The following is a 27965-nucleotide window of genomic DNA, read 5'->3' as shown; positions in this document are numbered from 1 at the left end:
TATAAAGCCAGTGGCTCCAAAGTTGGATGTGCATATACCCTGGACCCCAGAGGTGTGGGAGGAAAGTATTAGAGGATTTTGTTTTGGGTTTTTTGTTTTGTTTTGTTTCTTGTTTTTTTGAGATGGAGTTTTGCTCTTGTCAGCCAGGCTGGAGAGTGCAGTGACACAATCTTGGCTCACTGCAACCTCCACCCTCTGCGATTCTCCTGCCTCAGGTTCCCGAGCAGCTGAGACTACAGGTGCACGCCACCACGCCCATCTAATTTTTGTATTTTTAGTAGAGACTGGTTACCATGTTGGCCAGAATGGTCTGGATTTCTTGACCTTGTGATCCGCCCGCCTCAGCCTCCCAAAGTGCTAGGATTACAGGTGTGAGCCACTATGCCTGGCCTTTTTTGTATTTTTAGTAGAGACGGGGTTTCACCATGTTGGCCAAGCTGATCTCAAACTTCTGACCTCAGGTGATTCACCCACCTTGGCCTCCCAAAGTGTTGGGATTACAAGTATAAGCCACCACATCCTGCCTAGAGGATTTTTTTTAATCATTTACTTTGTCTCATTCTTGTTTTTGTTAAATATTGAATAAATATAGAATTTTATAAAATATAGAGATCTTAACAATACAGTGCACACTCAGTTACCACCCATATCCACTAGAAGAGCACAGACTTTACCAAGAACTTTGAAGACCACTGTAGGCCCTCCCAAGCCATATCCCCTTTCCTTCCCTTCCTCCTTGAAGGTACTCATTAGCCTGAATATTGTGTTGGTCATTCTCTTCCTTATTTTTATAATTTTACCACATATAATTGAATCCTTAAACAATATGTTGTTTAGCTTTGCATATTTTTGAACTTCACATAAATGGACTGGAGGGAGAGTCCTGACCCTGGCTGGAAGTTAGGCTACAAGGTCTCCCACTCCCAATAAGAAAAAGAATCTCAGGGTATTCTTCTGCAATTTGCTTTTTGTTCAACATACTGGACCTCAGAGGCATCCGTGTTGTTGCATGTAGTTGTGCCATATTCCATCATATGAACATGGAACAACTTGACATCCATTCTGTTGCTAGAGAAAAGCTTGTTTTGGCATTACAAATATTCTTCCATGTGTCTCCTGGTGACTATGTGCAAGAGTGTTTCAAGAGCATCTTATCCTTTCTATTTCCTATTTTTATATAGACATAGTACATGCATAAATAGATACATATGTATATAAATTTACTTGGCAGGGGTATATAACCACTGCTTTCACACATCTGTACACGTTTATTGTCAATCTTTAATGTACCTGAATCTTTTATAAGAAAATTTCAAGGCTGGGCACAGTAGCTCATGCCTATAATCCCAACACTTTGGGAGGCCAAGGCAGGCAGGGGAGTTTGAGACCAGCCTGGCCAACGTGGAGAAACTCCGTCTCCACTTAAAGAAAATTTCGGCCAGCCAAGGTGGCTCACGCCTGTAATCCCAGCACTTTGGGAGGCCAAGGCAGGCGAAACATGAGGTCAAGAGATCAAGACCATCCTGGCCAACATAGTGAAACCCCATCTCCACTAAAATACAAAAATTAGCTGGGCATGGTGGCACGTGCCTGTAGTCCCAGCTACTTGGGAGGTTGAGGCAGGAGAATTGCTTGAACCCGGCAGGCAGAGGTTGAAGTGAGTCAAGATCACGCCACTGCACTCCAGCCTGGCGCCTGGTGACAAAATGAGACTCTTTGTCTCAAAAAAAAAAAAGAAAAAAGAAAATTTCAATGCAGAAGAAAAAGGCATTTTCTCTTTCCTAATTGTCTCTAAAATGACTGTCCCTTTCCTAATTGTCTCTACTCTTCAGGACCTGGAATGAAATCTCAAGGACATTTTCATCCAGTACTCCTCTCTCCTGCAAGGATCTCTGAGCTGAGTATGGTGACGAAAACAAGTGATGGTGAGTTCCTGGTGTTTTAAGAAGGATATCAATGAGGTGATCCCTGCCCTAAACTAACACTTGCCAAATAACTCAGAACCTCCTCATCTGTTTGTCTTCTCCTGTATATTTCCAGTTATTCTTCATTTTTTTAAGGAACTTTACCATGAAACTTTACTGTCAAAATCTTTCTGGGGAATAGGAGTATCCAGATAATATTCTTCAAGACCTTGCAGTTACCTGTCTATAAAATGCCATGATGCCCTAGACAATAAATTTGCATTGAGACTTTGATGGGAAGATAGCAAAAGAGAGCAGATGCTGTCCATCAGTTAGGTGATCAATTCCATGGAGAGGAGATGCTTGCAGGGAAAAGTGGGCAAAATATGGTCTGGCACTCACATGCTACTTGTCTGGTGGGGACAATGGCAAGGGGCCAAGTGAAACAAGGGCTTACTCAGGCAAACAGCCCCCATCCCATACCACACCCTAAAGAGCTCACTAGTGCAAGGTACTATATCAGGCAAGGCAGAACTCACAAAGGAGGAAGTAAACACACAAGACTTGGCATTCGAGATGCATGGCAAACTCTTTAACAAAAGGATCCTTCTTTTGCCCCTTCCTTGATCCCCTGGGCTCCTAGTCCTGTGCATGCAATATAAGCATTCAGTCAGTGACTGATAAATGAATTAACAGAAAAAAAATTAGATGAGCAGGACAGGAACTTGAATGTAATCGAATGGAATGGTAATGATGACCTCCTTAACTTAGGAAACAGGGTGAGTGACTGAACTGAAAGCTTTAGTCAAGATTGAGCTGTAGGTCACCATATGTTTGTGGTGGGTCAGTGAGGGCCAGTGGTGGGCAGGGGAAGGGATTTGCCGTGGTGGCATCACTGCTATCCAGGAGTGCTACCTTCCTGGCTACTAATCATCACCAGCCAAACTAGATTGCACGGCGGATTGGCAGGCGGGATCTTCCCTGGCTTGACCCCACCTGTTTGCAGGGGAAGGGACCCTTCCTTGTTTTGCCCAGCACCAAGGTTTCATAGCTTCAGCCTCGGGACAATTCAGGTGGCATACCTTAATGCCACTTATAAAAACAGGAATGTGCTTAGATTTACCTGGAATCTTGATGTGGGCAGAAGGGAAAGGAGAGGAAGAGGGAATAGCAGAATGTGCAGCTGGACACATAGACCACCTGTCCAAGCAGAGGAGATGGCAGGAGGCCCTGGTCCAACCCTACCCCAGGCATCATTTAGCCCCTTTTGCAAACTTCTCTTTAGTGTCACAACCCTATCCTCAAACAAATATTAAATAAGAAGATGAAAATAACCTGATCCATTTGAAGAAGGAGAAAGACCATCCTTCCCTGTCTCTGAGCCCCCAGTATCGGTCCCTGAGAGGGCCCTTCAGAGCCCAATTTAATTCCCAATATAACCCAAGTCCCTCATCTTACAAATGAGGAAGCCAAGATGCAAGAGGAAAGTAGACTAGCCTGAGGTCCCTAGTCTGGCTGGAGGTGAGGTTACAAGGTCTCCCACTCCCAATTGAGCACTCGTTTTGTTTTGTTTGTTTTTTGTTTTGAGATGGAGTCTCACTGTGTCGCCCAGGCTAGAGTGCAGTGGTGTGATCTTGGCCCACTGCAACCTCCGTCTCCGGGGTTCATGATTCTCCTGTCTCAGCCTCCTGAGTAGCTGGGACTACAGGCACCTGCCACCATGCCCAGCTAATTTTTGTATTTTTAGTAGAGACAGGGTTTTGCCATGTTGGCCAGGCTGTTCTCAAACTCCTGACCTCAGGTGATCCTGTAATCCCAGAATTTTGGGAGGCTGAGGTAGGCGTGATTACAGGCATGAGCCACCACACCAGCCAACACTTTTTTTGTTACTGCCATTACATACCTCAGGTCCACTCCACAGCCTGTCCGATTAGCTATGTGAGTTGACTGCTCAGTTTGGTCTCTGCAGCCAAAGCAGAAGGTGAAACAATGCACCTTCCTTTAGGGCTCTTATAAATAAAGCATGAGTACCCTCTAGTGGCTTCCAGGAAAGTTTCCACAATTCTCAAACTTTTTCTAAGTCCCAGATGAGTAAAGGACACTGGCAGGGGTGGAGTGCCCTGGAGCCAGATGTGTTCTCCACCAGCACACCCAGGAAATACATTTTTGCACAGCTGTAATTTGACTTAAACTTGTTTAAAGTTTGCATGCTCATTCATATGACGTACATGTTTGGCCCAGTATACATTTGTTTCCTCAAAATCTTCAGTGGGTGCTCCAGGTCATTGCATGTTTATCCCATAGACCCATGAACTCTGAAAAGCATGGAGTTCAGGTGAAATGCCCTTTCTGAGAATCAAAGTTGAAGCTCTTTCCAATTGCACTGGAAGAAAGCTAGATTTTGTGACCAGAGGTGGAACAAAGTATGAATAGAACCACAGTAAGTAGAATGTTCCCAGTAGAGCCTGGCAGAAGGTCTGTCATGCCTAGCACAAGGTGAGGTGGTGATGTGAACAATGGAAATGGGATTATTTGGCTTCAAACTGTGTTTGAACTCTTATGGGGATTCAGACAATAGAGCAGACAGGGACACTTCACTCCCTACTGAGGCTGAACTGCCCTTTTCCATCTATGTCATATAAGAGGTGGTGATACTGGTCTATGTGATGCCTCTGACCTTAATAGTAATTATGTCTCTTTTTTTCTGGATTTTTCTCTACTAATAAGGCTCTAGGTCTTCTCCTTAGAGAGAAGGAATTATTTGGGGAAAAAAAAAAAAAGCTTGGATTTCCTACCACTCCTGCAAAAATAAGGCAAGCCAGGACTTTGCAGAAGTTAAAGTCCAGGCTCCAGTGAAACCTGTGATAAGGACGCAATAGACTGTCACTGATGGGTCTGGGATGAAATTAGATTCCTTGTTACAGAGTGCATTTTAGGAGACAACAGAAACAGGGTGAGAACTCTAGGCTGAGACATTCCAGTGGGGAGGGACAGTTTAGATGTGTTTAGCATAAGGATAACAAGCAGCAGCTCATGGTTCCCTCATCAGCTAAATTAGCTGAAATTACTGAGGCAGCGGGGTATTGCATGAGTATGCTGGCGAGGTGGGGGAGGTGTCATGCCAAGTACATTCTTAATATTGATAAAATACAGCTGTGTAGGAGGGCGAACTATTCTCATAGATTTGTCAACAAGAGATAAATCAAAGCCCAACCTGATAAAAACAGACTAACTGCAATTAGAACCAGCTGAGCTAGTAATGTCAACTCACTCTACATTAGCGTTTCATTCTGCAAACCCCAGGGTGTGAAGGATTCATTTTGAAAAGCTGCCTAACTCATCTCCTGGTGGTTTGGGTGACTCCTTCACTTTTGAAGACTGATTTGAACTCTTTATTCCTGACTGAAGAAAAACCCAGAAGCTCATGCTAATATCCTGCCAATCCTCACAAGTATGGCTCCAAAGGTAGTTGAAATTTTGAATTATTTCCTTGCCAGTTAGCAAATAACACTACTTCAATCCTGCTAAATGCTCTCCCATTACTTCACTTGACCCTTCCCAGGAGCCCCCAACTTCCTCACACCCAGTAACGCTCAACATAAATCTCTAGGCAGCTTTTTGCATGGGCCAATTGACCAGTGCCCCTCACAAAACTGATTGTTGAGGATTTTGAGTATCAGGTGCAAAACCTGAAATCCAGACATTTTGATTTTACATAATGACCTGGGGAATTGAATGACCTTTGCCTTATTTTAATGCCATTCGATTTATCCCCCTTAATCAAAAAACAACTTTGCATAGCTTCACCATGATCAGTCAGGAGGGGGTCATGGAAAGTTCTAGTAAGGTTTGCCACCTGCAAGTTTTTACTGTCATTCCTTTGCTCTAGTCTCTATTTCCTTGTGCCTATCCAAAGAAGAGTGTGGACCAGCCCAGGGGATCTCACCCTGGCTGTGTAGAAACACCTGGAAGCTTTTTTAAAAGCTGCAGAGATTCAGGCTGGGCATGGTGGCACATGCCTGTAATCTCAGCACTTTGGGAGGCCAAGGTGGGCAGATCACATGAGGTCAGGAGTTCAGCACCAGCCTGACCAACATGGTGAAACACTGTCTCTATTAAAAATGCAAAATTAAGCCAGGTGCGGTGGCTCACACCTGTAATCCAAGCACTTTAGGAGGTTGAGGCTGGCAGATCACCTGAGGTCAGGAATTCGAGACCAGCCTGACCAATATGGCAAAATCCCCTCTCTACTAAAAATACAAAATTAGCAGGGCATGGTGGCACATGCCTATAATCCCAGCTACTCGGGAGGCTGAGACAGGAGAATCACTTGAACCCAGGAGGCAGAGGTTGTGGTGAGCTGAGATCAAGCCATTGCGCTCCAGCCTGGGCAACAAGAGCAAAATTCCATCTCAAAAAAAATACAAAATTAGCCAGGCATGGTTGCAGGTGCCTGTAATTCCAGCTAATTGGGAAGCTGAGGCACGAGAATCACTTGAACTCTGGAGGTAGAGGTTGCAGTGAGCCGAGATTGCACCTCTGCACTCCACCCTGGGCAACAGAGTGAGACTCTGTTTTAAAAAAAAAAAAAAAGCAGCAGAGATTCTAATTTAATTGATCTGGGAGTGGGGCATCTGTGCTGCTTTTTGGTCCCAGCGATTCTCTGTGAGCCAATGTGAACACTCACTGCACTGGCCAAACACCGAGGCCCTGCTGCCATGATTACAATTCAGCTGCTCCTCTTATGTCACCAGTAAAAACAAGCTGCTTTCCAGGACTGACAATAGGTGCTGGCTGCAGCCTGGCCCAGATGCAGGTCATCTTGGCTGAGAGGATATCTGAGCTCCCAGAGGAGAAAACACAGACGTACCGAGCCCTCCTGAAGCACCTGAGGAGTCTGGCAGGCCAGCAGATCCGGAATATGGCAGTAAGTTCCCTGGTGTCAATCACTGGGCACACCGCACCTATTTCTGAACCTCACTGAAATGTTGGAATGTGCATTGGCAGAATCAGTATGCAAAAAGGTCTCAGCAGATTGAAGCAACAGGCACAGTAAATGTTTAAAATTAATAAACAGCATTTAATAAAAGTATTTAAGAAAGAACCATAGGCTGGGTGCAGTGGCTAACACCTATAATCTCAGCACTTTGGGAGGCCAAGGCAGGTGGATCACTTGAGGTCAAGAGTTCAAGACCAACCTGGCCAATATGGTGAAACTGGGCATAGTGGCACATGACTGTAATTCCAGCTACTCAGGAGGCTGAGGTGGGAGGATTGCTCGAACCCAGGAGGTAGAGGTTGCAGTGAGCAGAGATCACGGCGCTGCACTCCAGCCTGGGCAACAGAGCAAGACTTCATCTCAAAAAAAAAAAAAAAAAAAATTAGAAGAACTCTAAGTCAAGCTCAATAGAGTGGCTAAGCAGCATCACAGGTGAGAAAAGAATGTCATGGTTTTGCTAATTTCATGACAAGCTTGTCCAAGAACCTAATTTAGTCTTAGGCTGCATTAACAAAAGTAGAGTATCTAAAACAAGGAGGGCAGCATTTTCTACTCTGGACTGTTCAAACCACATCTGGAGAAAGATGCTCAGATCTGGGAGGCATACTTGATGGTCTGCTTGATTTTGACCTCAAAAGAAAGGAAAAGAGACACAGTTAGGTTTTTGAAACACATATGCTCCTTCCTCTGCATACCCTAAATTGTATAGCAGAAATCCTTTGGGATACGGAAAATCGGGAAGGGAATGTTTCCTTTGAAACAGCGCAAGTGATTCCAAAATGTTCTTTCTCCAGTCAGGGACTCTGATGAGGTACACTGGAGCCTAGTGAGGAGAAGGTGGTAGGAGAATGAGGGGTTGGAAACCACCCCAAAAAGAGGAACAGGCAAAGGGAATATGAGAGCTGCCTTGGACTCTGTCTAGACTCCTGAGGTCCAATGTGTTATTACATATGATTGCAGAGAGTAGAAGAATAACTGACAGATGAGGGCCCAGGGAGGCAGATGTCAGCTCAGGGGAAACAAAAGAACTGTAAAATGCAGCTGCTCATAGAGGAATGGGGGTTCCCTGTTCCCACCCGTGTTCCAGCCCAGACCACAGCAACTGGGAGGTCACCGTAGATTCCCTCCCTATGCTGGGAGGAAAATCTCCAATCGAATGGCCCGTCATTTCCCTCCTAAGCTCTGAAATGCTACAGGCCCCCTCAGATCTGAATGAGGTCTCCCAAAAAAGAGTGAAATGGCAATTCAATTATCTGTCCAACAGTGTGGATGCCTCAGAACACTGACATAGCCCACATGAAGTCTGGCCATTTCAGAAGCCCACAGAGATGAGGTTGAGACCCTGTGCACCAAGGCAAGATGGCACCTTTGTAGCCGACACCATGGCCATCTTCACTGTGGCCAGGGCTGAGTGGGGTGGCTCAGAATAGGCTGCTGAGCCTCCCTGCTTTGATCTGAATCCCAGGCCTGTCCCTTCCTAGCTGGGGACATTGGTCAGGTTTCATAATTTCTCTGTGCTTCAGTGTCTTCATCTGTAAAATAGGGATAACAACATCCACCTCACTGGGTTGTGGTGTCAGGGGTTAGACAGCATGTGGAACACACTGGTGTTAGGTAAATGCTAGGCACCCTCGAGACCTCTTCGCATCCAAAGGAGCCCGTGGGAGGGGCCTTCCCCAACAAGCTGAACCCATGCCCTCCACAAAAGAGAGACTGAACTGAGTGAGATTCCTCTTGACCCCTTCATGGCCACTAAGAAGACCATCAGCAGGTGCCTTCAGGGTAGAGAAGCTGAGAGATAGAATGACTGAGCTGTAACTCTCTCTCCTTAGTCCTTAGGGGGGCATGTAATGAGCCGGCATTGCTATTCGGACCTGAATCCAATTCTTGCTGTGGGCAATTCTACCCTCAATCTGATTTCAGCAGGTAAGTTGCCTCCAGACACTCTGAGCAGCACCTAGAGATCTCTTGCCTTTTTCATTTATTCTTTTAAGGAATTGCTTCAAGTCAGGGCCCAAGTCTCTATCTCTGACTTCACCATGGAGAGCCCAGCTCATGAGGGAAGGTGCACTGAGGCAAAGGGCAGCTGGTGTTCCCTTCTGACACCACACATGCGCACACACAACCTGGGACCACACAGTGAGCTCACATGTTCATCCACGTGTCTTGCTTGACCGGTAAACACCAGAGGTGACGTGCAGAGGCTAAGCTGAGGGTGAGGTTGTAGCGCGTGCCCTCCCTGTGGGCCGAGGGACTGCTCCCTGCTCCCTCCTCCTCATCTCGGGCTCCCTCCACCATCACACAGTCCGAGGCCTCTCCACAGTGCTCTCGAAGTTGCCTCCTCGCCCCCCAGTTGCTGTGTAAGAAGCCACAAGCTGGTGAGGACACACAGTGGACATCCACACAGGTCGTTGTGAGTCCCTTGGGGAAGGGGTAGGCAGTGATTAATTTTAATTGCTAGGTGAGAGGAACAGGAACGGTCCCTTAGAGTGGCTGCCCACTAAATCTCCCTTTCATCTCCGCAAGCGCCCAGCACACTCACACTGCCCCCACCTGCCACCCGGATATTAACACCCCCTTGACTGGAAGCAACTACATGCCAGGCTGTGCTGGGGTGTTGGTCATTACTGTTGGCTGAAGGTCTCTGCTTTCCCAGCTCAGCTAGAGCCATCTCCACCCAGAGCACAGCCCTGGCTCCAGCAAAGGCAGTAGATCAGCTCGCTGGCCCAGCAGCAGGGAGGGGCCAGGCAGAGATCCGCCATGGGAGCCTCCTTTGGGGCACCCCTGCCTCCTCAGGAGCATACTTACATTCCAACCAGCACAACACTCACTGTGCCAGGGATCAAACCCACGTCACAGTCCCCAGCCCGTAGTTTGATCTCCTCACTGCACTCCTGTGGGCCAGAGGGCACAGCTGTGGTCACTAAGCGGGGACAACTGGGCTAGAAAGAGGTTTTGGAATTTTTCACTTCGTTTTAAAGGTGTAAGTGTCTGTCTCAGGAGAGCTGAAAATAGCAGGAAGAACAAAAGGCCAAGTCAGTGGTTTGAACTGAATTGAATAGTTAAAAGTACAAACAAACCATGTGTTGGCTTAAAGTTGTTGACTTAACAAGTGTTCTTAAGTGATCATATGCGCTGAACAGGTTCTATTTAGTTAACCACAAGCCCAGCAAGCCTTCGAAGCAGAGGAGACCCCAGTTCACATGGCCCATATACTGATGAGAGAATAGTAATGTCATAAAGGTACCACTGCCTGGGACCCCATAAGGGGACCCTGTGACTTTACCATGGACTCAGACCTATGCCTTGCTCTGTGCAGAGGAAGCTGGCCTTTCCTTCTCCACTGCTGACATTTAAAAGAACAGAATAATCTTGCTCTCCTTGTTGTGACTGTGCAGAAATATTCTCTTCCACAGAAGGCACGCGGCAGATTCCTCTAAATGAACATTTTCTTGCTGGGTTGGCAAGTGCAGACATTGAGCCAGAGGAAATTTTGGAATCTGTGCATATCCCGCACTCTCAAAAGGTCAGAATTCCGCTGGTTGCTTTTGAGGGTGGTTTTTCCTTTTTCATAACAGAGTCCAGTCATCTTTAGAAATCTAAAAACAGATGGAAAGAAAATAACTCTGCCCTGCAAACCTGTTTCCTGTCCAACTGCGGATTGGGCCGGCACCAAGGCCCTCCGACAGCCAAGAGCAGGCAGCTCTGGGTGTGGGTGTGGGGCTGTTGTTTTAGCTGCAGGGTAGAGCCTGCTGAGGGCCCGTGGTCGCACTGCCATGCCCCTCATGTCCACAAGTTCAAGCTCTCTAGCTGTGGCATGGAGCATCTCTAACTGACCCACAGGGAGATGGGGGCTAGGGCTTAGCCGCCCCACACCCACTCAGGCCAATAGCTCATGGGAGCATGGGGGCCTCTAGATGTTTGCTAACTCAGAATCCCTGCGGCTGATATGGCTACCCAGCCGGTTATAGAGTTGACCTCTATCCTCACTGCCTGCTCCCTGTGCCGCTGCCAGAGCAGTACTTGAATCCAAGCAGATAGTCTTCCCAGAGAGAGGCAATGCAACACACACACACACACACACACACACAGACACACACACACACACACACACACACACACACACACACACACACACACACACCAGCTCAGCCCCCAAAGTCCCAGAGAGGAGCAGCCAAGACTCTGGGGAACCAGAATGATGAGGATGGCCCGCTCCCCATCGGGGGCCTTCTGCTACAGTAGTACTGTTCTTCTACAGGGGCGTTGGTCGTTACCGTTGGCTGAAGGTCTCTGCTTTCCCAACTCAGCCAGAGCCATCTCCACCTGGAGCATGGCCCCAGCTCCAGCAAGGGCAATAGATCAGCTTGCTGGCTCAGCAGCAGGGAGGGGACCAGGTAGAGATCAACAGTGGGGGGCTCCTTTGGAGCACCCTACCTCCCACGATCGTACCTACATTCCAACCAGCACAGCACTGACTGTGCCAGGTGTCTTGTTAGATTGTGTCTATGTGATTAATTAGTGGCACCAAAAGCTGGGGGCAGCCCGTTTATGAAGGGAGTCATAAGTTATGCTTTCAGCCATGTGTGATCTTCGTTAGTTTTTCCTTTGGAATGGAAACTTTGAAATGTGTTCCCATTTAAATCCATGAAAAGGCAGCAGACGGAAAAACAAGACTCAAACATGTGCACCCTTGGTGGCGGCACAAATGGAAATACACAAAGGGGCACAGGCTACCTTCATGGGCCCCACCTTGGTTCACCAAAGGTCATGGTGCCAAGGGGTCAGCTGGGGCAGCCATCACCTCTTGACTCTTCCTCCTGCGACAAGATTCCCTACCCACTGTTGGAAAGCTTTGCTTCGCTCCCTTTTGTGCTTTGCCAAGTGGAAAAGCGATTGTTTTTGCAAGCCAAGCAATGTGGTGGGTCTTCTTTGTACTTTTAGCAAATCACCTTTAAAAGCCCCTGTATTAGGAGGGCTCCTCCACCATCATGGGGAAAAGGTTCTGAAGACTGGAGGGAATGAGCCCTGGAAATGCGAGCACGTGAACAGGTATCCAGGGGCAAGTTTCCACAGCATCCTGGCCTCCGAGGGAGGGTGTGCAGTGGTCCCTGTTCCTTGAGGGCGTCCAAAGCCTTGAGAGTGGACCTTAGGGAGACTTTGTTCTCACTTTGAATGAGAAAGAAGCCAAGGTGTCCTCTAATTGTGCCAACTGTCTATGGTGTCTTGTTAGATTGAGTCTAAGTGATTAATTAGTGGCACCAAGAAGCATAAACCACGTTCTTAGTTTTGACATATCAGATAACCCCAAATGGTTTTTGTCTCCACAGTGGGAATTTGTGTCCGCCTTCCGACAGGCTCAGTGCCAGCAGAATGCCTTGCCCCACGTGAATGCCGGCATGCGAGTCCTTTTCAAAGGAGGCACAGACAGCATTGAGGACCTGCACATCGCCTATGGAGGAGTGGGGCCTGCCACCATCAGTGCACACAGATCCTGCCAGCAGCTCCTCGGGAGGTAAGCCAAGAGCCCGCACCCTGAGGGGGAAGCTTGCTGTTAAATGAAATGAGTGGAGATCTGGCTCTGGCAAGCGTCAGTAAAGCCCTGGGAAGATGGAAACTCTTACATGAAAATCACTGCTTGTTCTTTCTGTCATTTTGCTGAATGAATTAAACCTTATTTGGCTTTGATTAATTGGATGCCACTCTTTGGATGAGGTATACAACAAAAATGGCCTGGCCTGAGTTCAGCCAGCAGGCGATTTTTTCCCATCTGCCCTTGTTCTCTTAAACAGATCAACAGCCTAGCCAGCCTGGTGCCATGGCTCATGCCTATAATACCAGCAATGTGGGAGGCCAAGGTAGGAGGACTGCTTGAGTTTAGGAGGTCAAAACCAGCCTGGGCAACAAAATGAGACGACCCCATCTCTACAAAAATTAAAAATTATTTAGCTGAGCATGGTAGCATGCACCTCTAGTCCCAGCTACTCAGGAGGCTGAGACAAGAGGATCACTTGAACCCTGGAAGTGGAGGCGGCAGTGAGTAATGATCGTGCCACTGCACTCCAACCTAGGTGACAGAGCAAGACTAATTTTTGTGTTTTTAGTACAGACGTGTTCTACCATGTTGCCCAAGCTGGTCTCAAACTCCTGGGCTCAAGCAATCCAGCCACCTCAGCCTCCCAAAGTGCTGGGATTACACCATGCCCGGCCTGGTCTGCTTATGTAATACCTGGTTCTAGCATGTCTGGCTCTGGAATGTGTTCATGGTCAAGTTGCAATGGAACAGGTCCTATTCTCACCCTGCCATGACCCTTGGGCCACCCGATGCAGCTTCCCCAGGCCTTGGTTCCCATAAGCAGCTTGATTATGTGATTTCTGAGTTTCCAGAAAAAAACTCTGGGATCTCTAAGAGGTCATCATCCAATATCTAGCACATGCCATGTGACTGAGACTGCCATTTAAACAATTCCCTCCTGCCTCTGACCCTCCCAGGCGCTGGAATGAGCTGATGCTGGATGAGGCTTGCAGGCTGCTGCTGGATGAAGTCTCACTCCCAGGCTCAGCCCCAGGTGGCCGGGTGGAATTCAAGAGGACCCTAGTCGTCAGCTTCCTCTTCAAATTCTACCTAGAAGTTCTGCAGGAACTGAAGAAGCTGGTGAAGTTATTCTCTGCCTCCGGGTGTTCTTGTGTATTCACTGGCTGGGGCTACTGAAACACAGTACCACAGCCTAGGTGGCCTGAACAGTGGAAACATGTTCCCTCGCAGCTCTGGAGGCTGGAAGTCCTAAACCAAGGCATCAGCAGGCCTGGTTCCCTCTGAGGGCTGCGCAGGAGACTGCCCCCTGCCTCTCCCCTAGCTCCTGCTGGTTTGCTGGCAATCTTGGGCACTCCTTGGCTTTTAGAAGCATCATCCTGATCTCTGCCTTTACGTGAAGTTCTCCTGTGGCACATCTGTGTCCAAATTTCCCCTTCTCACAAGGACATCAGTCATATGGGATTAGGGCCCATCCTAACTACCTCATTTTAACTTAATTACCTCCATAGTAAAGGCCCTTCCTTATTTGGATAAGGCCACATTCTGAAGAAATGGGGCTGGAGTACTGGAACTTCAACATAGACATTTAGAACAGACACAGTTTGGCTGGTAGCGTCTGGCTCTTATGTGTTCCTTGCACCCATAAGCTCACAGCTTTCCCACCACTTTGGCAAACTGTCTCATGCAAAGCCTGCTCCATTACCTGTCACCTGCTCTATTCAGGCCTTGTCTGTTCCCAGCCGGCCCTCCTCCTGGGATCCAACCTGGAAGGGTGAGGCTCATGATGCCAGACTCTGCAGTCTGCAAATGTTGACTGCATGCCCTAGACATTGAAACACTGTGGGGTCCCTGTTGCCAGTGTGCAATTTTTTTCTTTTAAAATCAGCTTTATTGAAGTGTAAATTACACATCATAAAATGCACCTATTTTAACTCAGTGCATGTTGACAAATCTGTTGTTGGAAATACATGTTCGGTGTCACAAAGAAAAATTAGCACTGAGACAAAAGATTTTTTTCAGCAATGCAATTTTTACTTTCTTTCTGGACCGCAGGAAGGGTACTCTTGCTAGCCATTTTGCCACAAGAGTACAAAGAACAAAAGAAAACAGACACATCCCTTACGCATTTGGGGTCGTCCTTACTGCTGTGTCTGATCTCCATTGGCTGGAGCCAGACCCCACAATCTAAAACCTGATTGGTTAACAACGTAAAACTTTTCTAAACAGGTAAAAGCAGTGGAGAGCTGGGACACGCCTGTGAGCATGTCCGGTACAGATATCTTGGTTAAAGTACAAGGACATAGAATGTACTACATGTCATGCTTACTACATGCCTGTAAGCATGGCATGTCTAACAGCTACATAGGAGAGGGATTCCCAAAGAGTTATTAGCACACTTATGATTTATTCTTTAACAAAAAAGGAAACTTTAAAAAGGAATTTTTCTAATTCTCACATCTGTATAGCTACCATGTCAAATTTTCCATTATCCCAAAAAATGTCCTATGCCCCTTTGTGTCACCATCTTACCCCTGGCCCGGGCAACCACTACTCACTTTGGTGGCACTAGAGATTCATTTTGCCTATTCTTTAGTTTTATGGTTCAATATGAAATATAAAATAAAATTTTATTTTTCAAAACAACCAAAACTGCCCAGGCATCGTGGCTTACACCTGTAATCCCAGCACTTTGGGAGGCCAAGGCAGGCTTGGGTCCAGTAGTTAGAGACTATTCTGGGCAACATAGGAGAACCCCATCTTTACACATCTTTACAAGAAATACAAAAATTAGCTGGGTGTAGTGGCACATGTCTGTAGACTCAGCTACTTGGAGGCTGAGGTGGAAGGATCTCTTGAGCCTGGAAGGTTGAGGCTGCAGTGAGCCATGTTTATACCACTGCACTCTAGCCTAAGAGACAGAGCAAGAGCCTGTATCAAAAAAAAGAAAAAGACCAAAAACTGATGTATATGCTAATATTTAAATAACTTTCTAGATTTTTCTGATTGTAAACTTTTAGAATAAGCTAAGCAAAGCAAAACATATTATTTCTCTCTCTCTCTTTCTCTCTCTCTGTCTCTCTCCACCCCTTCCCCGACCATGATTACAACTCTCACCCTACCTTGTACTTCTTATTCCCAACCACACCTCGCACCAGCAGCGCACTGTTCTAAGGGATCTGATTTTCATGGGCTCAGATGAAGACCCTCACCAACCATACTCACCAGGATAATCCTTGCTGCCATTTAATTTCTGAATCAAGACACTTGACAAGTTTCAGTGACACCCATAGCAGCCTCCTCACCTCTACTGCTCTCCCAGGAGAGTTGAGTTCCTGAGAAAAGCAATCTGGCTTTGAGTCCTTTTGTGTGCAATGGATGCCTGCTTATTCTGGGATGGCTTATCTAGCCCATTTTCCTTGCTTCTCCTCCTGCCTCTGCCCCCGCTCGCTGGCAGGCCTCTCCCTCCTCAGAGTGGCTTGAGGATCAGATTCCAAGCAGTCAGTCTAGGTCCTCATTATGTGGAGGGATGAGGGGAACAAGAAACATTCATAAAACATGAAGCCAGGGCAGGTAGTATGCAGACTATGCCAGATACATTAGCCAAGTCACTTTCACATAAACCAAAGCCCAGTTTAACTGTACTTAACTGTCTTCTCCTTATTGTTTTGAATCATCTTTCAGGACGGCCGTTATTCTGAAATTTCAGAACGATTCCTAAGTGCTCTAGAAGATTTCCCAGTCACAATACCCCAGGGAGTCCAAACGTACCAGGTCAGTGAGTTTGATTAAACTGAAACCTGCAAACTAGAGCTGTGCTGAGCCAGCAAGCTTTTCAGAGCTGTGGTTTTCAGGTCTGACATTCTAGTCGTTGCCAGCTAAGTCCGTGTCAGGGAGACACTGGAATGTGAGGTCAGGCCCAAGCTGCCGCTAGATGAACTCAAGGCTGAACTGACTGACTAATCTACAGTCTAATCATTATAGTCTCTTCAAAGTGATATTTTTTGGGCATTTGTTTGATATTTACTCAGAAAAGCAGCTGAGCCAGAAAGTTCAGCCCCCATCCCTGATAGCAAATGTTTAATCTCCAGTCAGCAAACAAGAGCCCTGCAAGTGACTGAACTCGCCCTTCTGGGAGGACAGTTTAGAAATTATGGATTCTTGCTACATCACGACCCCTCTCCCACACCACCTACACACACACACACACACACACACACACACACACACACACACACACACACACACACACGCAGAGCTTCCCTGAAAGGAGCTCCAGAACAAACACTTTCTCCATCTCCTTATAGCCTAGTGATGTTTTCGTGCCACTCCCAAGGGCAGCCAGGACACCTTATTCTGGATGGGGGGGGACTCTGTTGCCATCCCCAAAACCCTGTGCCAGGGGCCCCAGTCAAGTCCATACTTGGCCTTCTGGCTTGGATTTTGGCATCCTACCTTGAAAACTGTATCACTTTAGGCCCCATCCTCATGAGGACAGTAGCTGTGGACAGGTTGATCATTGGAAAGGTGAGGAGGCAGGACGGCAAGACCCCTGAATGCCTGAAGAGGGGTACAGAGTACCACTAGGGAAAAGAAAATGCCAGAAGGAGAAGCTGGGGTGCCCCTTCACCTACTTCGCCATTTATTGCCACATAACTGACATGACAATTCGCTGTTCTACTGGCATCATTAATGTGTCACTCATCATCTGACCCACCCCAGTGTTTGTCACCCGAGGGTGACCGTCCAGTTTCTCAATCCTAGCTCATGAGTGTTGGTGATAGGCGAGTCCACTCCTGAAAATTAAAGGCTTCTTGGGCAACTCCTGTCTTCCTCTGTAGAGTGTGGATCCTCACCAGCCTCTCCAAGACCCAGTTGGACGCCCCATCATGCACCTGTCAGGTCTTAAACATGCCACTGGGGAAGCCATTTTTTGTGATGACATTCCTATGGTGGATAAAGAACTTTTCATGGCTTTGGTGACTAGTAGCAGGGCTCATGCAAAAATCAGGTAAGTAAACAAAGAGCTTTCAAGAACCTTTTAAAAGCACCCCTGGGGATCCCCTCAGAGGAATGCGCCCATGCTCTTGCCATGTCCTGAAACTAAAGAACCTAAAACGGAAAGAATAAAGAAAAGATTGTCAGCTCCAGGAGGGAGGGAGAGCATCTAGAAATGAGTATCATGGAGAGAGAATAAAAATCACCGGCCAGGCCCAGTGGCTCAAGCCTGTGATCCCAGAACTTTGGGAGGCCAAGGTGGGTGGATCACCTGAGGGCAGGAGTTCAAGACCAGCCTGACAAACATGGTGAAACCCGGTATCTACTGAAAACACAAAAATTAGCTGGATGTAGTAGAATGCACCTGCAATCCCAGCTACTCAGAAGGCTGAGGCAGGAGAATCGCTTGAGCTTGGAAGCGGGGGTTGCAGTGAACCAACATCTCACCACTGCACTCTAGTGCGGGTGACAAAGTGAGACTCTGTCTCAAAAAAAAAAAAAAACCACAGTTACGAGCCCTTTGTTTCCCTCCTAATCTCAGAAAACCTCAGCTCCCTGCTGCAGTGTCAGGCATGACTCAAAGGCAAAACCCTGATAGAGAGCTGGTATTCAGGTGGAGGTAAAATACCCACTTCATGCCCAAGGGTGAGTGGCCTCTGTCCCAACCTTCAAGGACAGCTCTTGGCATCACCACACTATCCCTTCTCCACCTCCCACCCCACGACAGCTAAAGTGTTGTTTCCTGGCCCAGTGGGGGTTCTCTTAGACCCTACTCCTTGGCAGGTCCCTTCCGATTGGTAAGGGCCTAAGCTGGATTTGTTGTCGTATATTCCAATTTTCAACCATGTTTATCCCTCCCTCAAATTTGGGGACCTCAAAGCTTGCTGATTTCTACTTCCCACCTTTTTTAATTTAGACACAGAGTCTGGCTCTGTCACCCAGGCTGCAGGGCAGAGGCATCATCGTAGCTCACTGCAGCCTTGAACTCCTTGGCTCAAGCCATCCTCCCACCTCAGCCTCCTGAGTAGTGGGACTTCAGGCATGTGCCACCACACCTGGCTAATTTTTAAAACAATTTTTATTGAGACAGAGTCTTGCCATGTTGCCCAGGCTGGTCTCAAATTCCTGGCATCAAGCAATCTCTCCCTTCTTGGCCACCCAAATCCTGGGATTATAGGCTTGCCCCATTCCATCCAGCATGATTTCTACTTCTTAAATATCTCTTTGTTTAGATCAATTGATGTGTCCAAGGCCCTTGAACTACCTGGGGTCATTGATGTGATAACAGCTGAAGACATTCCAGGCATCAATGGTGCTGAAAATGACAAATTGCTGGCTGTAGATGAGGTATGTCTAGGACATGCTCTCCCAGGTGATTCTGTGTGAACAATCAGCAAGGTACCCCTCCCGGAGCTGTCCAGCTCCTGGCTCTTCCTGCCTTTGGGAGGTGGAAGTACTAAGCGAGCCTCCTGGCACCTCTCTACCCTGTCTTTATTCAGCCCTACTAGTGTGGAGTCAGGAAATAACATAGTAAAAGGAAATGTATTACAGAAAAGAAGCAACAAGTCCTAGTTCTGCCACTGTGTGATCTTGAGTCCGTATTAATTTTTCGGGACACAAGTCAGTCCACAACAGGAGCCACATTATACAAAAACTTTATCTTTAGACTCTAAAATATCATGAAGGTGACGTGTCAACCAAGCTGAATGGAAGACATGGTGGTTTCAGGTGACAGCCAACTGCACATTCACTCTGAGGCTTACAGTCACTGAGTTACATGCCAATGGAACTGTCTGTATTATTTAAATTATTTTTTATTAAAAATATTTTTTAGCCAGACATGGTGGCTCACACCTCTACAGTATTCCCAGCACTTTGGGAGGCTGAGGCAAATGGATCACTTGAGTCCAGGAATTCAAGACCAGCCTGGCCAACATGATGAAACCCCATCTCTACTACAAATACAAAAATTAGCCATGCAGGTGACATGCACCTGTAATCCCAGCTACTCAGGAGGCTGAGGCAAGAGAATCGTTTGAAACCAGAAAGCAGAGGCTGCAGTGAGCCAAGATGGCAACATTGCACTCCAGTCTGGACAACAGAACAAGATTCTATCTCAAAATATATATATTTTGTTTAATTTTTAGCCAAGCGGGTGTAGTTGAATGTGACTCCCATGTGGTTACTATTGCTAAACAAGACATCTAAGACACCAGCCACTGCTAAGGTTGAACCAAGCCTATTGCCACCCAGAATTTTGTATCTGCCTTGTGTGCGTACTTTCCACAGGTAATCTGCGTGGGCCAGATCATCTGTGCTGTGGTTGCAGAGACAGATGTGCAGGCAAAACGAGCAACTGAAAAGATAAAGATCACCTATGAAGATCTGGAACCTGTAATCCTCACCATCAAGGTAAACAGGGCTGGCCAGTCTCTCCCTAAGGTTGTAGAATTAAAAGTAACTTTGTAAAAATCTTAATGAAGGATCTAATTTTTTTTTTCTTGCCATTGGTTTGCTCTGGAAAAATCAACTTTCTCTGGAAGACATTACTTGTATGAGTTGAAATTATCTTTGGCTCCAAGGAACAGAAAAAACAGAAGTTTCTCACATTCAAAAAGTCTAGAAGTGGGCAGTCCAGGGCTTATATGGCATTCTATGTGTTTGGGATCCAGCCTTCTTTTTTTTATTTTTATTTTTATTTTTTTTATTGTTTTTTTTTTTTGAGACAGAGTCTCACTCCATCACCAGGCGCCAGATTGGAGTGCAGTGGCATGACCTCGGCTCACTGCAACTTCCGCCTCCCGAGTTCAAGCAATTCTCCTGCCTCAGCCTCCGAGTAGCTGGGACTACAGGTGCGCGCCACCACGCCCAGCTAATTTTTTGTATTTTTAGTAAAGACAGGGTTTCACCATGTTGGCCAGGATGGTCTCGATCTCTTGACCTCGTGATCAGCCCGCTTTGGCCTCCCAAAGTGCCGGGATCCAGCCTTCTTCTATCTAGTCACTCCATCATGCATTGCTTCCTGGAGGTCACATCTGGTCCCCAATGGTTACAGAAGCTCTAGCCATTACATCCACATCCCAGACAGCCAAGAGAATAAGTTAATGAAGAAGGGCGTGCCCCCTCCCTTTAAGGATACTTCCCAGTCTTTACATGGAGGCATGCACATTGATTCCTGCCTTCCCCCACCTCTTTGTTTGAAACCTGGTCACGTGCCACACTTAATTGCAAGGGGAGCTGGGAAATGTGGATTTTATTCCAGGTGGCCAGATAACCACTATAAGTCAGAGGCTATTACTTGAGGAGGAAGGTGAGGATGCATACTGGGAATGGTCATGTTTTTAAGGTGGAGCCCAAATGCAGTGGAACTTTATGATGGAATTCCACAGAAACTTCACTCTCGTTTCCGAGTCTAGTTAATGATATTCAAATGGTATTTCAGGGAAGATAATGGAGTGAGGATAGACAATTCAGGTGTGGACTGGGGCTTGCAGGTTGATTCAGTGAGGGACAGGTTCAGAGTCATTGACTTGAGAAAAGCTTACTTGTTTGTGTGCTTTGACAGAACATCAAATGGCTCCAAAGGCTTTCGTGAACCGTTGGGACATTTTCAAATGTAGCTAAACGGTACAAATTGCTCAGTATTTAAAGCGTTAAAAAAACACACATGTTTCTTGATCTTCCTAAACCAAATCAACTGTGTTCCAAATTCCCATTTGCCAATTTTGCAAGAAACCCAGGCCATTTTCTTGGCTTATTCCCCTTCCCTGGGTTGAACTAGAATCCTAACAGTTTTTGAAATTTTTTTTTTTTTAGCTTGAAAACTGTATTAAAACAAGGATTAAACTGAAAAAAGAACAATCAGAATGCCAGCCCTTTGCATAAAATCAGTAAGAAAAAGGAAAGAGAGAAAGAAGAGAGGAAAAAAGAAGAAAGAAGGGAGGGAGGGAGGAGGGAGGGAGAGAGGGAAAAAGAGAAAAGAGAGAAGGCGGCCGGGCACGGTGGCTCACACCTGTAATCCTAGCACTTTGGGAGGCCAAGGCGGGCCGATTGTCTGAGCTCAGGAGTTCAAGACCAGCCTGGACAACATGGTGAAACCCCATCTCTTAAAAAAAAAAAAAAAAAAGAAAGAAAGAATTGAAATTTCTCTTCTAACCCCACTTTCCTCAAGGGGAAAACGGCACCCAGAGGACACACCCATGAACTATTCTAGAATTCAGAATGGGTAGGGATTTAGAGTTCCCTCAGAACAGGACTGTCCAGAGTCAGCAAAAACATCCTCCACATGTCATAAAATTGTCATATATATGATATCAATAGTGCTTCATCCATCTATTCATCTATTTATCTGACTTTATAGATCAGAGGCAGCATAGGGTCATGGTTATAGACACAGGTCCTAGAACCAAACTGCCAGATTTGAATACTGGCTGTACAACTTACTAGCTGCATGGCCTTAGGTAAGTTACTTAACCTCTCTGTGCTATGGGTTCCTCATCTGTAAAATGAGGGTAGTAATAATATGTATCTCATCGGTTTTTCATAAAATGAGTGAATAGGTGTAAAGCACTTAGAACAGTACCTTGCACATGGTTAGCACTCACCCAATATAGCTTCTGTGATAACAAGATTATACTATCTTGGCTGGGCACGGTGGTTCATGCCTGTGATCCCAGCACTTTGGGAGGTCGAGGCAGGCAGATCACTTGAGGTCAGGAGTTCAAGGTCAGCCTGACCAACATGTTCAAACCCCATGTCTACTAAAAACACAAAAAGTAGCTGGGTGTGATGATGCACACCTGTAATCCCAGCTACTCAGGAGGCTGAGGCACGAGAATCGCTTGAATCTGGGAGGCAGAGATTGCTGTGAGCCAAGATCACGCCACTGCACTCCAGCCTGAGTGAAAGAACAAGACTCCATCTCAAAAAAAAAAAAAAAAAAGATTATACTGTCTTATGACACATTTACAGTATGGCAATAAACATACTTTCACATGTACCAGGATGGCTTCTGAGATCTTAGTATAACAGAAAATAAAAAAATTCAGCTATATTGTTCATTGTCTGCTACTTTGAAAAAATCAAGAGTTTATCATTAGGTAAGATGTTTCTGAAAACTTAGCCTGGGCTTGAAAACTGCCTTTATCACTCATTTACAGCGTGACTTTGAGAAAGTTCTTTTAACCCTCTAAGCCCAGTTTCCTCAGCTAGGAAACAGAGATCGTAACAGAAGGAACGTGAGGATACATGTACATACACTGTTATTCCACAGTGCTTAGCACAAAGCAAGCTCTCCGTCAACATTAGCTGCTCCCAGGAGAATTATCAGCAAGAAAGGCTGTAGCGTCTGAGGCCATCAGAGTCAAGAAGGCAGGAGACAGGTGTCATTCGGAAGTATGGAAAAATACCTTGGTTCTAAAGGTTAAACAAGGATCTGCTGTGAGTAGGTCAGTCTACAGAACCAGCCTTTATGTAAGTCAGTTCATGCTATTGTCAGGAAAAAGGAAAAAAAAACAAACAAACATAGAACAACGAGCTAGAAAAGCCCTTATGAGATGATGCCAAATACTCAAAGAAAGGAACAAACTTTCTACTAGGTTGGTACAAAAGTAATTGCAAACTTTTACAGCAAAAACTGCAATTGCTTTTGCAGCAACCTAATACAATATGTACTGGGCTTTCCCGCCCCAGAGATGTGTAACAACTTGTGTCTTCCCCCTCAAGACAGCCTCTCTACTTTTCAGATTCCTGAGTGAGAGGTTCGTGTACCTGAGCTACCTAAGTAGTCTAACACAGTGTTTTTCTTCAAGTTTAAAAAAAAAAAGCAGGTTCCCAAACCTCACCCATCATGCATTTGACTTATCATGTTCCCTGGAGAGTCACATTTAAATAAGAAATTAGTATTTATCATCGGGGATCATCAGAGTGTCCCCAGCCCTCATTTCTGAACATAGCTTCCTTCAGAAGGTTTCGCTAATCCTTCTTGCTGTTTTTTTCTGCAAATCTGGAAGAAGTTTCCTCGGACTCCTCATCTCTGCAGCAAGCCTACTGCTCTAATATTCCCTTGCTTGTTTGACACCTTTCATCTGTCCCGGCAGACAGTGATTTTCCAGAGTGTATTGGCTTGCAGGAAAAAACTACCAGTGGAAGGAAAAGTCAGAAGGACTGACTTTTGTGCTTTTTTTTTTTTCCTGCCATTTAGGATGCCATAAATCACAACTCATTCCTGTGCCCTGAAAAAAAGCTTGAACAAGGAAACGTTGAGGAGGCATTTGAAAAAGTCGACCAAATTGTTGAAGGTAAGCTGCAGGGGATAGTTAATAGACTGCCTGGCTCTATTCTGAAGCAGCTATCAAAAGCATATGATTTCCCCTCAGAAAGTCCAACCTCTAAAGTCTTGGTGCTTTGCCAAACCTCTCTTACATCTCTTCCTTTCAAACTGTGTGTGTGTGTGTGTGTGTGTGTGTGTGTGTGTGTGTGTGTGTGTACGCGCGCGTGCACATGCGTGCTCACACACACACACACACACACACACATTGTTTTGGGGTGGTGGGAGGTAGGGAGCAATAGACTAAATGGAGGAAAAATCCCTAAGATTTTGGTTTGGGCAGAGTAAGGAACAAAGGAATAAAACTTGCCACTTTTAATTTGTTACGTATTCAGAACTAGTCTCTGAAACAGATTGCCACAGGACAAATGCCTGGTTCCTTCATCAGGATAAATTCAGGCCAGCCAGGCGGGGCGCAGTGGCTCACGCCTGTAATCCCAACACTTTGGGAGTCCAAAGCAAGTGGATCATCTGAGGTCACGAGTTTGAGACCAACCAAGTTGGCCAACATGGTGAAACCCCGTCTCTACTAAAAATACAAAAATTAGCTGGGCGTGGTGGCAGACACTGTAGTCCCTGCTACTCAGGAGGCTGAGGCAGGAGAGTCACTTGAACCTGGGAGGCAGAGGTTGCAGTGAGCTGAGATTGTGCCACTGCACTCCAGCCTGGGTGACAGAGCAAGACTCCATCTCAGAAAAAAAAAAAAAAATCCAGGCCAGTCAGTCCACATCTTACTTGCTTTTGCATTCTCCAAGACAGTGGCTTCCCACCAGCACACACCATCAGGAGTTTTTCTGTGCTTATACTTAACAGGAGAGGTCCATGTTGGAGGACAGGAACATTTTTACATGGAAACACAAAGAGTGCTTGTTATTCCAAAGACAGAGGACAAAGAACTGGACATTTATGTATCCACACAGGACCCAGCCCACGTGCAGGTGAGGTCCAGGATAACACCCACACTCCCGCCTTCCGAATTCCATGATGGCGGTCAATCCTACAGCCTCATATTTGCTGGCCATTTTACCTGCAGGAATCTGAAATCCAAGCATTAGACATCAGACATCAATGCAGCTGAGACCTCAGAATTTTGTTTTTATTTTTTGTCTTTTCAAGTAAATTAAAAAATAGTCACAGTAACTTTAGGTTTCAAGAGTATGTTCATTTGCATCATGCTTAGATGAACTCTGTGATAGGGTGACACCACTAAATTATTTCTGTACTTGATTTTTCTCTAAAATAATCTTTACAGATAACCTTTGGAGTCAACACATCACTTTCTAGTACATTTTAATTTCCCCAGTCACAAAGTACTCTAGGTTTTAGCTGCAAACACATCATCTCCTTGGTAGGTTTTCAGGAGTTTGCCGCCTTTCACCTCCTTGGGACTTTAGGACTAGGCATTTGACTAGGAACCCAGCTTCTCACAGGAATCCAGGGCTCTGACAGTTTCCCTTCTGGAAAAATACCATTTTTCTGCTAGAAGGGCTGCTCTGTGAAGATCAACAGTGTTTACAAACTAAACTCAGCCCCACCAGACAGATTCAGACTGTCTCCATTTTTTTTTTTAACCAGTGGTACATGAATGAATTCTGCTGTGATGTTGTCTCAAAAAACTAAAAGCTTATTTGCCATTTCACGCTTATCTCACTTTTACAGAAAACAGTGTCCTCTACTTTAAACATCCCCATCAGCAGGATCACCTGTCATGTAAAACGAGTGGGTGGAGGTTTTGGAGGGAAGACAGGAAAGCCAGCTGTATTCGGGGCGATTGCGGGTGTGGGTGCTATCAAGTAAGTATGGTTGGGGATGCTTGGGAATACAGAATGGCATCAAATGCACAGAGCTGGGGGCAAATCGGTGGCTGACAGTCATCTGGGCTGCCGTCATAACCACGTGTATGTCCTTGGGCAATTCAGCCTCCTGTCGGTTTCTTTACAAAATGTAAATAATACCTACTCTCCAGCCCTTTTAGAGTTATTGCAAAAGTCAAATGTACACAGGACTCTGAATAGCTAATATGCTATTGAAAGGAGCAGTGGTACTATTAGCTGAATACCTCCTGAGCTTCAGGGAATGTGAGCCGTAGAGGGGTGGGGCAGTCACCCTGCCCAAGTGGAGTGCTGGGGGGAGGCTGCTCCCTGACTCTTCTTTTCTGCTCTCAGACCAAGAACAGGGTGGGGTAAGAAAAGAAAGGCTCTTCATCCTCTGCCTCCCTGCACCTGGGAAGGGCTACATCCTCAGAGTCTGCTCAATGGACAGATGACTCATCCTCAAAGGCAGCTTCCAGGCTGACCTCAGCGGAAGGCTCACTCCTTTGCTGTTCATGCCTCAGATTTGTGTTTAGTTGGTGCTGCTTTTTCTGTTAATGGTTCATTTTCTGTGGCTAAGTATTCTGTCAGAGGCCCAAAGGACATGCAAAGTTCACACGTCCTGCTTCATTTGACAAGTCCTGTAGTTCAGAGCTAGGTCCTGAAATAAATATGTCTCAGTCCTCAATGAGAAGTGGGAAAAAGTGGGATCTGAATCCTATCTCCAGTTCTTCCCATAATTAACTCCTCTCCACTCACACCCACTGGGGACTTAGCACAGGATAATCAGTTCATTGAATTCCCCCCAGGTGTTGTGCCTTTAAGACTTTTCAAACATGACTGCATATTAGAATCATCTGGACAACATTTAAATCCCAATGCCTAGGCTTCCCCTTACTGACCCAGGCATCAGTATATTTTAAAACTTCCCCAGTGGTTCCACTGTGCAGCCAAGTGTGGCAACCAGTGCCTTAAGTTACAACTCTACCTTGGTACACAAGGACCAAGCGTTAAATGATCCCCAGGATAATGTTCCCAAAGCTAATAGTAAGAGTTGCCTGATGTCATAGAAATTCCTGCCTTGGCTGGGCATGGTGGCTGATGCCTATAATCCCTGCACTTTGGGGGTACTGAGGCAGGAAAATCACTTGAGCCCAGGAATTCAAGAGCAGCCTGGGAAACATGGTGAAATCCCCATCTCTACAAAGATTTTTTGAAAAAAGAAAAAACAGGTGAGCATTATAGCATGTGCCTGTGGTCCCAGCTACTCAGAAGGCTAAGGCGGGAAGATCACTTGAGCCCAGGAGGTCAGGCTGCAGTGAGCCGTGTTCATACCACTATTGCATTCCAGCTTGAGTGGCAGAGCAAGACCCTGTCTCAAAAAAGAAATTTCTGCCTCCCCGTCCCAACACCATTGAATCAGAATTAGCAGGGGATGGACCTGGAAACTGCATTTCTCTGATGCTCCAGATTGTCCTCACAATTAGAGAAGACCAGGAAACCCTGCACTAGAATAGTGGTTTTCAACATTTGCCTGAAGACAGCTGAATCAACATCACTGAGAAAAATGCATTCCAAAGCCCCTCCCTGACCCACTGGATCCAAATCCTAGTACAAAGACCCGGGAATATGCATTTTCACTAGCACTCCAGAGTATTCTTCAGCACTCCAAAGTCTAGAAGCCTCTGTTCTGGAGATGCAGAAAAGCTGAGGCTCCTCCCTGCATGAGGGCCCAACTTGGCCAACATAGTAACATTCATGGGTGAGAATGAAGATGCTAATCCAGACATCCTAGGATGAGTGTTTGGCCTTGTTTTCTCAGTACTGTTAAGTATGCATTTATCTGTTCACATTCTTTCTCTTTTGTAACTAGTGGTGGAGATAATGCAAATGGCTGGATCTGGGTGAAGGTCAAACTTGAAGTTATAGAATTCAACGTAACTGCATGTGACATTAATACTGTTAACAATCTCCAATGATCATTAAATGATCTCCAACCATTGAATTATACACTACAGAGACAATGATGATTTAGTCATGCATTAATTCACATTAGTGTTTAGCATATTGTATGATATTAATATATTTATACGGGATAAACGAATGGCTGGATAAATGGATGGGTGGTTGAATAAAGAGTGGGAGGATGGGCCGGGCGCGGTGGCTCAAGCCTGTAATCCCAGCACTGTGGGAGGCCGAGGCGGGTGTATCACGAGGTCAAGAGATCGAGACCATCCTGGTTAACACGGTGAAACTCCGTCTCTACTAAAAATACAAAAAAATTAGCTGGGCATGGTGGTGCGTGCCTGTAATCCCAGCTACTCAGGAGGCTGAGGCAGGAGAATTGCCTGAACCCGGGAGGCGGAGGTTGCAGTGAGCCGAGATCGCGCCA

At 46.2% G+C, this 27965-nt stretch overlaps 1 protein-coding gene across 1 annotated transcript in view; it reads left to right on the top strand.

Moving 5' to 3' along the window:
• Window positions 1-27965, top strand: part of LOC116551966 (aldehyde oxidase 2) — an 81577-nt gene that overhangs the window by 18421 nt on the left and 35191 nt on the right. The window contains exons 10-22 of the mRNA XM_032278722.1: window positions 1833-1925; window positions 6680-6831; window positions 8736-8829; window positions 10320-10429; window positions 12234-12418; window positions 13396-13591; window positions 16121-16210; window positions 17278-17447; window positions 18667-18781; window positions 19724-19846; window positions 23637-23733; window positions 24576-24700; window positions 25422-25555. Coding sequence (XP_032134613.1) covers window positions 1833-1925; window positions 6680-6831; window positions 8736-8829; window positions 10320-10429; window positions 12234-12418; window positions 13396-13591; window positions 16121-16210; window positions 17278-17447; window positions 18667-18781; window positions 19724-19846; window positions 23637-23733; window positions 24576-24700; window positions 25422-25555 — 1684 coding nt within the window. The remainder of the gene's footprint in view (window positions 1-1832; window positions 1926-6679; window positions 6832-8735; window positions 8830-10319; window positions 10430-12233; window positions 12419-13395; window positions 13592-16120; window positions 16211-17277; window positions 17448-18666; window positions 18782-19723; window positions 19847-23636; window positions 23734-24575; window positions 24701-25421; window positions 25556-27965) is intronic.

This window comes from Sapajus apella, unplaced genomic scaffold (assembly GCF_009761245.1).
Source record: "Sapajus apella isolate SASKATOON/1434 unplaced genomic scaffold, GSC_monkey_1.0 scaffold10, whole genome shotgun sequence".
Taxonomy (NCBI): Eukaryota; Metazoa; Chordata; class Mammalia; order Primates; family Cebidae; genus Sapajus; species Sapajus apella.
This window is presented reverse-complemented; position numbering and strand designations above follow the sequence as displayed.